Genomic DNA, 10,946 nt, shown 5'->3' on the forward strand with positions numbered 1-10,946 from the left:
GCCTCGCACATTCTGCATTTCCCTTCGAGAAGCCTGTGAAGCTTCATTAAACACCGGGCCAGTCATTTTGTTTCTATGGAAACAAAATTATTACTAATATAGTATTTTAAAAACAGACACACGATTGACACTCCAAATATAGAATTTTAATACCATTCTGTGCCTGCCTTGTCTCTTAGGGCAGAGCGGATGCGAGGGTGGAGTTCACAAAGGGACGGGACTGGCAAGGGTGCCAAGTGGCGGTGGCAGCGGCGAATGTGTTTGTAACCTGAGAGCAGGCACAGGCTGTCTGTCCGTCCGTTGTGCTCCCTTCTGCGGATCTGTCCCACTTCTTTTCCCCCCACCAGCATGGGGTGCTGTGTTTCCTGCCTGCTGGCGAGAAAGATGAGAATGGAAATTAGTGATTGGGTCCTGGGACAAAGGGAACGCTTGAAGTTTTATTTAAAAACTGTGATGGCACTGAATGTTTTTGATGCTGTCTCTCATAGTTTGGGGTCCTGGGAGGTCTGTGGCTCGCAGGCCTCAAGGGTCCTTTCACATGGTGCCTGCTCTCCATCCTGCAGATGCCAGACTTCATTACCAACCACAGAGCAGCGCCGTGGCCGGTCGGAATTCTCCTCCTCCCTGCTGCCGAGGGAGAGGCAGCGGTCGCGGCGTGATGCGAGCAGGAGACGGGAATGCCGTGGGCTGCAGGCTGGGGTGGGTTGTGGCGTCTCGTCGATGAACGTGGTGATCTCATCTCGGAAGAAGCAGGCGCTGGAGCTGCAGCCCCGGGGCATCAGCCCCCCCTCCAAAAATTGCCGTAGGGTCGTCAGCTCATCCTCTGGGGACCGCCGGCGGTGCTGGTAGTCATGCAGCTGGGGAGGCAAGAAACCAGGGCCCCCAGGCTTGCGGGGGGTGGAGATGCGGATGTCGTCAGATGAAGACCACTTGTGTAGGAAGGATGGAGCAGAGCGGTGGGCGGAGAAGATGTTAGTCTCATCATGTGACATTCTCCGTGAGATAGGGACCTGGAAAACAGAAGGGGGCAGGTGATGGAAGACTTGAAGAGTCAGAACAGGAAGGGAGTAGCTGAGGTTTTCTCAGAGAGGAGAGTCAAGAGGACACAAAGGCGTGAGAAACTGACAAAGAAGGAAGTGGGTTGTGGGGCTGCCCCTGCTCGGCTCACCTGCAGGTAGTGCACCTTGTCCTGGGGCAACAACATGTGGTGCATGGGCAGCAGCTTGATGTCCCGGGAGTCCCGCTTCGCAGCTGCGGCGCCGTTCGCATCGAATCTCACTTTGCAGATCCTGCCATCACCATAATCATCGCACACACCATCTGTTGGCAAAGACGAGAACGGCAGTCAACACTTTTCAGTCAGAAGAGGAGCATTATCAGGGCACCTGGACGCCATCCTAATGCTTATCTGACTTCTGCTGCCCTACTTGCAGCCCTCAGGGCTCACCTCTGAACAAGGACCTTGTCTTTCTGCTTGCAGCAGCACTAAAGCACCCAGAGACTGCCCTATTTCTATTCTCTTGCCTTTGAATCGCTCAGTGCCAGATCTTGGACCTTTGGATCAGCAAGTCAGGCTGAGGCCCAGCATGTCACTTTGGTTGTGGTTTGGCAGCCACACACAGTGTACCTATGCTTGCAACTAGTGAGGAGGATGTTGCACTAATGCTTCCTGGATGCTAGTCCTAAGGCTGCATGTGAGTGGCAGAGCCTTCTACAGCATAAATTTTCTTGTGGTTGCTGACTCCAAGCTGTAACATGAATCTCACTGAGCCACTCGCAATACCACCACATCCTTTTCCCAAAGACCCCCTCTTTGCTCTGTAGTCTTTTGGGGAGGTGGTTAGTGAAGAAAGGTGAGTGTGGGCTGGTGAGGAGCTTACCATCCTCTGTGTCTTCCTCAGACATGATGGCCACACACTGCTCCCACACGGTGCGGAGATCTGCTCGGTAGCGCTCGCAGGACCAGATGAAAGAGGGGAGCAGCAAGGTCTGCACCATGGAACACCACAGCACAGCCAGGACCATCCACGTGGGGGCCGTATCATAGCGCAGGCTGAAAAAGCTCACGACCTTTAAGGTAAGGAAAAACAATGGCAAGGAGACAAAAGGGGGGAGGGAGAAAGGTAACAGGAATCAATTCTGTAGTAGATCATAATCTGTCTCTAAAGGATTCAACAAGTAATAGCCCTGTGTCCCTTTGAAAAACTGCTCCTGGGGTCTTGCCCCAGGTTTGCTGGACCATATTCCAAGCTGTAATATCTCTAACATGAGACCTGGTGCTAGCATCCCTTCTTCCTGTGCTCGTTACCAGCTGGAGCTAAATAGGTGCTAACAAAGGACACAGCAGCTAGGAAAAAAAAAATCTGTGACTCAGCCTCTCCTCTTTTAAAGGTTCTCTTTGAGAACTTCTGTAGCTCTCCAGTTTTGCAGAGAATCAACCGGCTAGCCAAAACCTGAAATGCTGCCTACAGCCATACAAGCAGAAGGAAAAAGACAACTGGATGCATCAGCTCTTAAAGCTGGTGTATCAGCTCTCCAGAAGCAAACTGGAGAAATAGAAATCTCATTGTTTTTACAAGTAAGTTTGCAGAATAATTTCCTCTCAGCCACCTAAAACTTGCACAGTGGTTTTAGCTGTGCGGTGTGTATTCCCCAGGCTTAGACTTAAGAAAATGCTGCTGCGGAAGGATGAGAGAATTACTGCAATCTTTTTAAAACCGCCGCTCAGAATAACACAGATTCAGATGCGGCAGTTCTGCGGCTGGTGGGACAGGAGAGATTCTCCTCTAAAACTTGAGAGAAAACCAAATCTGTTTTACTTGAAGACTCTGCAGGGAAAGGGAGAACTGGATGCTTACCAAGATAGGCACCCCAGTGAGCGTGTCATACAGGAAGACAATGGCGCTTATGAGGTTGGTCATCTGCAAGGAGGTCTTGGCTGACTCGGAGCCATCCAGTGAAGATCTCCTTTTGCCTCGTACGTCCTCCACCACAATGGCTGGCACATTGAAAGTGGCGTGTGCTGATGAAGAGCAGGATGACGCTTCTTCTGCTCTCTGATGGCGGCACTGCCGGCGTCTCCTGTGTGCCCACAGGGTTTGGTAGAAGGTGATACCCACGCACACCAAGCCCATGACAATTCCTCCGAGCAGCAGGAGGCTAAAGCAGACACCGAAGCCCAGCCCTATTTTGCTGACAATGAACTGGCAGCCACGGGCGTAGTAGCGCTCGCCGTTGTTGTGCCAGCCGATGGAGGGCAGGGTGGAGAGGATGAATGACACCATCCAGATACCCATGACTGCGTGCAGAGCCTGCTTCTTGGCATTGCTCAGGCGGTAGTTGACTGGCCACCTCACCATCCACATCCGGTGGTAGGAGAGGGAGGCCACTGTGAAGCAGGTGGCCAGCGCCAGGGTGTAGTACGTGGAGACAAAGACCTTGCAGATGCTTTCATTCCAGTCATAGTCGGAGGACTCGCGCCGCAGCTGCACCACGGCATAGGTGGTGAGGGGTACCGCTGCCATAAGGATGTGCGTGCCAGCAAGGAAGCATAGCAGCAGCTCCAGAGGCTTGTGTTTCTGTTGTTTGGCTGTGATGCTGAGGATAATCCAAGAGTTGGCCAACAGAGCTAACATCCCACATGCCAGCCACCACAGTGAGTTGTTGTGCAAGGTGGACTCTGATTCAGAATCCCCCATGCTGCCACCCCTGCTAGACTGCACCCTGCCTCTGCTGCTGGGATTTTGTAAGAGGGTGAGTGGGACTCTGCACTGGGGGAGCCACGTCTCTCCTCATCTGCTGCTGCAATGTGAGTTGTTTGCACGCTGGAAGGGTTTCTCAAGGCATTGCCACCAGGTGCCAGGCAGAACAGCCGTCAACTCTGTCTCACTTCCAGTCTTCCCTTTCCCTCCTATTTGATTATATTTCTTCCCCTTGTTCTAACTTTTTCATCTGGTTTTTCCCTTGTTCTCTTTCTTTTTCTTTCTTCCACTTTTTTTCTCGCTCATGAACACTTGCCAGTGCTTCTTCCCTCACACGCTTGGGCTCACTTTTTTTTTTTCCTCCCCATCTATTACATCTCCGTCCTCCACTCTTCCCCCAAATAAAAAGCTCTCCTTACTTCATGTGCCCACCTTCTGACTCAGAGACCACGTTCTGCTGGGACTGGTGAAGGCCACACACAAACAGGGACTTCTAGGGACTCCAAACAGTTTGGCAAAAGTAAGTGCCTGCTGCCCAATGTCCTAGGAAACGAGGAGCTAGGCAAGAGTTTCAGAGATGACAGGAAAAAGAACAAGGGTCCCAAGGAAAAAGCGAGGGTGGCGCATACACTGTGTGTAATTCCTCTCTCACCAATGCCACCGCACTCGTGGCCAGGTAGAGGTTCCTGCCAAGGCTGTCAGGGAGCTATCAACAAAGAGGGAAGGGTGAGAAACAAGATTCAGAGGGCTCCCTACCCAAGACCTCACAGCACCCTCACTACATTGTCCTTTTTGCTGTTCTCTTTTTGCTGGTCTTTAAAGCTTTCCTGCGCAGGGCACAGCTGGCAAACAATAAGGAGATGGCAGGGAGGGGAAGATCCTTTTCAAAGGTTCCCTTGGAGATTCAGGGCATGAGTCTCACTGTAGAAGAGAGAAAAGAGAAAAAGTAATTTAAGATCACTCTGTCTTCCCAGATCTCTCCCTCTCTCGCTCTCTCCTTGCCCACACTAACACCTTGTCATGATTTAGACAGTGTGGAGCATTCCCTGTGTCTTTCAGGGAACAGAAGAGCCAAAATTGCACCAGTCTCTGCACAGCTCAGGCTGGACTCTGGTCCCCACCAACTCAATCCAGTGCTGAGACACACCATGCTCCCTGCCCTTCCAGTCCTAGGCTCCCTACCCAAAGCATTACTAATGCCACTTCTGGCACAGAAGGCCTGATCTGCATCATCCCTTGCCATTCCAGCCCTGCCATCCCCATGCATGTACTGCTATACCCCTTGTTTCAGCTCTACGGCTCCCACAGTCTTTGGACCTCAGCTTCTCTCTGCCAATGATCTGGTTTTTAACCTGCTGTTCCCATCCTGCCCCATCCATGGGTGCATTCCACCATTCTGATAGTGCCCTGCCATTCCACATTCTTGACACACAAGTCTTTCAGTCACATGTTTCTGCAGGAGCAGTTCTGGTCTCCAGAGACCCACCCCCCCAGTCACAAACCCAGGAACAGGACTACTAACCTCTTCCTGAGACTACTTACCTTTGCCTTCCCTGGTCCTACCAGCTCAGACCCCCTTCTCTGTCTTCATCCATAGGGGACACCCAAGCAGTATATTCCAGGAAGGTACAGGCCTGCTCTGTGCCTTGACCAGAGCAGATGTAAACTTAATCTTTATGTGGATGGCTCAGTACCCAAGCCTGAGCTAGTGGCTCAGTTCCCACCCCTCCCTTCTGCTTCTCCGTATTTTATCACCCACTCTGTGACCACCTGAGGCTTTGCCTCCTTTCCTCCCTGCTTGGAGCAGTTTGCCATGACTGGATTGGCGATGCCCCCATTCTGCTCTGTTTCATCATTTTCCCCCCAATACCACCACTCTTGCAGTTAGGCCTGTGGCCTCAGGAGACAGTTACAGAACTACTCGGCTCTGATAATCCCAGGGGAACGAATTTCCTTGCAGCATCTCCTTCTGCCGCCCTTCCCACCCAGCTTGTTCTGGTGGCCCACACTGATCCCTCGATGAGGCTGGAATCCTCCCGCCTCTGCTGGCTTTGGGGCCCAATTCTGCTTCAAGCTGTGGTCCTCCCGCTGGCGGAGACCGGAGTGCCCCAGAGCAAACGCAGGATGCCCAGGTCGGGAAAACCCGTCCTCAACTGGCCATGCTCCCTGGCTGCACCCCACCGCCCATCCCAGCAGCGGGGGAGAGCACAGCAGAGGCTCCCAGGGCTGCTGATGCAGGGGGAGGCGAGGGAGGGGGCTCGGAGGGAAAGGTGACCCAGAACGATTGCAAAGAAGCGCGGAGAAAGCCGGGGAGACGCGGCCGGCCGGGCCGAGGTGCGCCGCTGCCCCGCCGCCCCCTCCCTTCGCCCCCCGCTCGGCAGCCCGGGCACGGCGGGGGTCCGGCCGCCCCGCGCCTCGCCCGGCGGCGGCGGAGCGCAGCGGTGCGGCCGGAGCTGAGCCGGGCTGGGCTGGGCGGGGGCCGCGGAGCCCGCGGGGCGCCCCGGGGCGCGGCCGTGCCCGGCGGCGGCGGCGCCGCCCTGCGCCCGGCGGAGCGGGAGCCGCCGGCGGCGGAGCGGGGGCCGATCGCGGCGGCGGCGGCGGCGGCGGGGGCCGGGGGGACCCATCTTACCTCTCGCCGGAGCAAGCGCTGCCATGGCGACGGGCGCCCCGCGCGGCTGTGCGCGCTTCTGCCCGGCTGTGCCGGCCCCCGGCCCCGGCCGCCGCCGCAGCTCCGGCCGCCGCAGGCAGCCGCCCCGGCCCCGCGCTCCGGCCACCGCCGGGCGGGGCTCGGCGAGGGGCGAGGGGCGGGGAGCGCCGGCGGGGGACGGCGGCGGGAGCACCGCCGGGCCGAGCAGCCAGGGGGCGGGACGGGCGGACGGGCGCGGGAGCCGCCGCCCCGGCACCGGCCCCTCCGCTGCTCCCGACGGGCCGCGGCGACGGGGCGGGCTTGCGCCCGGCCGTGCGCCCGGAGCCGGGCTTGGACATGGCCCGGGCACGGCGGCTCCCCGTCGTGTGCAGCCCCCCTGCCCCACGGGGCGAGACGGGCTGCCCCCGCAGTGCCACTCGCAGGACAAGAAGGTGCCGGGCTCCCTTTCCCAGAGAGAGGGATTTGAGGAGGCACCCAGGCCGTAGGAGATGTGGGGAGAATGGGTGCGAAGTGAGGGGAAAGGCAAAGAGCTGATGCTGCAAAGGGTGCTTGGAGGGCAAGGTGCCCAGGGCATCGGATGCCCAGGGTGCCACAGCTGGCACAGCTGCTGTGGTGGCCTCTTCCATCACCAGCCAGAAACGTGGTCCTACAAACACGGGAAAGGGGGAAGAGAGGACAGGAGCTAGAATGGGAGTAGTGCTCAGAGGAATTTGGTTTGGTTTGGTCATGTCAGAGGGGTAAAGCTCCCCCTCCAGCTGTGTCACCTCAGCGAGGGCAATCCTGGCTAGAGAGTCTTCCCAGGACAATGAACATCTAATTTTCCTGTTACCCGTCTTGCTACTGAAGTGAAGGCACCAACATCTTCCTTGTCCTCATTCATTTTAGGGCCTGCTGTCTGCCAAAATCTCTGTGCTCCTTTCCTCAACCAGAACTGGGATAGGAGTCCATTTTTGTGGACAGTTAGGGTGCAGCTGCACTAGCACCTCCGTTTGGATCAGGAAACATGAGCAATTTAGGTGAAAGGACCTGCAAGATGTGCAGCAAATGTGCTTTGAGCACTACGAGGATTCAGCTTTGCTTTGGGCTAGGGCTAGTCTGAAGTAAGTCCCCAGACATTTACAGTGTGGCCTCAAAGTCTTCATCATCAGCTGTTTCCCTCTACAGATCTGCTCCTGTTGCACCACCACCCTGTTTGCTAAAGTGGACCTAAGGATCCAGGATCTGCTCAGTTTTGTCACCCTGCTGACAGGGCAGATTTCATTTATCATTCTCAGTATTAGCTGAGATGACCCCAAGTGTCTTAGTTATCAAGGAATTTCATCTGAGATTTGTAGGATCAGCAGAGGGAGAGACTCCTGAGGAAGAAAGCTGGAGGTACTGCTGGTTCTTGGGCCCAAGGGCAGTAGTGAAGGCAGTTCCAGAGGTGAAAAAGAGATTTGCATTGCAGTAGCTGTTGTGAGTGGGGCCTCTTTTGGAGACAGTGAGGATAATGAGGAGCCACTAGAATAGATGCAGCTTTGTGTCAGGTAGGTGATAAGAGATATTTTTGAGGAAGACAGGTGGTGACAGTGGTGCCATGCTCTGGCTATTCTTTGGTGTGAGGAACCCCCACAGAGGAACAGTCTTGAGGTGCAAGAGGTGCAACAGCAGGAGCCAAAGATGTGAGAAGGGACAGGTATGGCCTTCCTCTGTCACTTCTCAGCCTGTATCATTTGTGGGAGGTTTATGCCTTGAAGTGAGAAGGTCTGTATCCACAAATGTAAACATCTGTGCAGCTTCAATTGTGTCATTTGTATGACTTGCTTAATGTGATAACTTCCACATCACCATCCTCTTCTGATTCAGAAGTTGAGTCTCCTTAGCATGAGTTGTTAGCCTGCCTGCGTGGGTGAATAAATCCTCGTGTTCTCTCAGGGAAACAGCAAACCAAGCTTCCAGCACTTTCTGTACTGTCTGCCTGCCTGTTCTCCACACAGGAAGGGACAGTCTGCAGCCCAGCATCTATTCATGGCTTAGGCTACACCTGACAGAGATTAGTGAGCAGAGCTGGATGGGGACAGTCCTCCTGTCTCAAGGAGGCTTCTTGTGCTTGCGAATGAGTCTGGGTTATTAGTCTGAATGAAAGCAAAATATGGAGGATTTACTGTGAAGTGGAACAAACTCTGTGGGAAGAAGAGCTTTTACCCTAGGGCTGTCACACTCCCAAGCAGATGCTTGTCCATCCTTCTCATCTAAATGTATTTTAAAGATTTCCAGACACCTGGTTTTACTGTTTTCTATAAGAGGTGGGTTGCAACTGTGTATATGCTGCATATTGACAATGCACATGCAAAGGAGCACCAATACTCAGACCTGGAAATCCTGAAGCCTCACAGTGCAGGGTTCCCTGTGTATCTGGGAAGTCCAGGCTAGAAGTGTGACCCCCCCCCCCGGCCCCAAGACTCATCTCTTAGGAGGATTCACACAGCTGGGAATGATTTTTAATTCCTACAGAGTCAGCCTGTTCTCCGGTACCAGCAACCTGCTGTCTAAAGTCTCAGCTCACTAAAATAGTCTAAGGCATCCAGGCCTGAAGAAACAGTACTGTTACAATGTCGGGATATGAAATGGTTTCTGGAAAAGTTCACTGCATAAAGATCAGTTATTTCTGGACAGCAGCTCTGCAGGTCCAGGGAAATGCACTTCCCAGAGGTGCCTTGGATCCTTAAAGGAACAGAGCTCATTAACCAAGAAACAAACGGCAGAATCCTAAAAGCAGAAGCATTAACACAACAGCCAAATGCACTCCACAGGGTTTGATGGTTTGTAGCTCTTACTCAGGACTTTGATAGCGACCATGGGAGGTTTCATATGTTTCTCACAGATCATGGATGCAATTAAATCCACCCTCAGAGCCCCAACACGGCTTATACAGCCTCCTGTGAGGCTACATTGGTGTGCTTGCAAGCAGGTTTCCTGGCATCCTTCCTGGCTCTCTGAGCAGGGTGTGGTTAATGGCTAACAAGAATCCAGCCAAGCATCTCCCTTCAGTGACAGCGACTGCAATGTAGATTTGTCATATCCAAACCTTAGGTTCTATTTCTAGCACTGTACAGCAAGATTTAGTGCAATTTCTCGGATATTTCATCTGCAAAATGGGCAATTTATAATAGCTCTCATCAGAGGACAGATGACTAGTGCTGGTTATGAGCTACACAGAAATATTAAGGGTTCACAATGTATAAACTAGGATTTGGACTTGTGGATGCCCGTTTAGCACTGAATGTTTTTCCTTACACAGCTGGGCACCTTCAAAAAGAATTTTTTTTCCTCTGTCACATACATAAAGGTTTGTATATGATATTTACCATGAGAAAAGGAATTTCCAGTGTAGCCTTGTCAAATACAGAATGGTTGTGATGCTGCATGCCATTTTGCAGAGGAGTATAAGTCCTCCTGCTTCACCCCATCCCCCTACCCATCCAACATAATGCTTTGTGCGTTCTTCTCTTCTGAGTGTTAGGGACCCCTTTTTCATCCCTCCTGCTCTTGTGGCATCACTGATATCCCAGCACAGTGAATTCCAGTCTGTAAAGGATGTAAAACTGTCATTTCAGAATTTAATTATGCTGCTTTCCAAAATTACCGAACACTTACTTGTTTGTTCTCATACACAGAAAAGATAATTAGGAGCTCTTGAATCATTAGTCTGGGAACCCACAATATCTGGAAGGAGCTGAAATTACTTCATTGCTTTAAATTTGTAACACTGAATTGCAATTTCTGTTTTACCTCTAGTTTCTCTAGGTATGTTTGAGGTTTCCCAAGACCAGAACAATCATTTAATTAAAAAATAGCCCGGGCTTTCAGGAGCACTGCTGAGACGCTGGATGCAGCTGGCCCCTGCCAGGGAAGCTCTCTGGCTCTCCTCATTGTTTCAGGTGGTGTGCTGGCCTCTCTGGAGCCGTGGTCCTCACATAGCCAGCATCACTGTTACTGCTGTTCATCTCCAGAACCTCATCTCCACACAGACAAGCTCAGAGGAGGGACTTCCCAGCACTGGAGCCTGAAGCAGGCACCATGACATGAGCCAGCTGGTGCTGAAGCATTGAGGAGCTCCTTTCTTCCTTTTTGATGCCTTGCCAGAGAGGCAATCTCTGTCACCACCTCTTATTCTGCTGTTCTTTGATTCTCCAAATCTGGAAGTACCTCTAAGACTTGGCCAAGCTGGACAGAAAATGAACAGAAGGAGAGCCAAGGGTTTCTTCAGGAGGGTTGCCAAGGAAGGATGCTGACATGCATGAGGCAAAGGCTGTGGTTTGGAGGTGTTGCTCAGAGGTGAGTGCACTAACAAACCCTGGGCTTCCTTCTAGGAAGCACACACTTGGGAATACTCTCAGAAAGGAACCAGTCCAGAGCTGAGCATCATGAAAGAGTCTGGTACTCCAACTTTACCCTCACCTTTGAAGGGTGGATGGAAGTTACTCTTTCTCTGCAGCTGCATTAGGCTGAATGATGAGCCATTCAAATGGACACTGAATACTGTCCTTCCTCTCCCCTCTCCCCCCGCTTCCCATCCCCAAGATAAAAAGAAATTAGAAGAGTCTGAAGTGCACAGC

The 10,946-nt window shown here is 52.9% G+C and overlaps 1 protein-coding gene across 2 annotated transcripts; it reads right to left on the reverse strand.

Moving 5' to 3' along the window:
- Window positions 1-124: 124 nt before the first annotated feature.
- GPR162 (G protein-coupled receptor 162) lies at window positions 125-6,437 on the reverse strand. Of its 2 annotated transcripts, XM_069018536.1 has the most exons (6): window positions 6,331-6,433; window positions 5,244-5,346; window positions 2,859-4,622; window positions 1,881-2,070; window positions 1,169-1,320; window positions 125-1,010 (listed from the first exon to the last, which is right to left on the reverse strand). In XM_069018536.1, exons 3-6 carry the CDS (start codon window positions 3,696-3,698, stop codon window positions 483-485), a joined length of 1,710 nt encoding a protein of 569 aa, XP_068874637.1. In that variant the 5' UTR covers window positions 3,699-4,622; window positions 5,244-5,346; window positions 6,331-6,433; the 3' UTR covers window positions 125-482. The 2 variants fall into 2 exon arrangements, with proteins under 2 accessions (XP_068874637.1, XP_068874644.1); XM_069018543.1 differs by lacking the exon at window positions 5,244-5,346 and having other exon boundaries at window positions 6,331-6,437.
- Window positions 6,438-10,946: the final 4,509 nt, after the last annotated feature.

The sequence above is a fragment of the Aphelocoma coerulescens genome, chromosome 1 (genome assembly GCF_041296385.1).
Source record: "Aphelocoma coerulescens isolate FSJ_1873_10779 chromosome 1, UR_Acoe_1.0, whole genome shotgun sequence".
In the NCBI taxonomy this organism is placed as follows: Eukaryota; Metazoa; Chordata; class Aves; order Passeriformes; family Corvidae; genus Aphelocoma; species Aphelocoma coerulescens.

What these genes read in the sequence shown, in the direction of transcription:
- GPR162 (XM_069018543.1), bottom strand. Translation starts at nt 3,698, where the DNA reads ATGGGGGATTCTGAATCAGAGTCCACCTTGCACAACAACTCACTGTGG. An exon ending in TCACTGGGGTGCCTATCTTG is followed by an intron (nt 2,071 to 2,858) that starts GTAAGCATCCAG and finishes CTTACCTTAAAG; the next exon opens with GTCGTGAGCTTTTTCAGCCT. An exon ending in TGAGGAAGACACAGAGGATG is followed by an intron (nt 1,321 to 1,880) that starts GTAAGCTCCTCA and finishes CTTTGCCAACAG; the next exon opens with ATGGTGTGTGCGATGATTAT.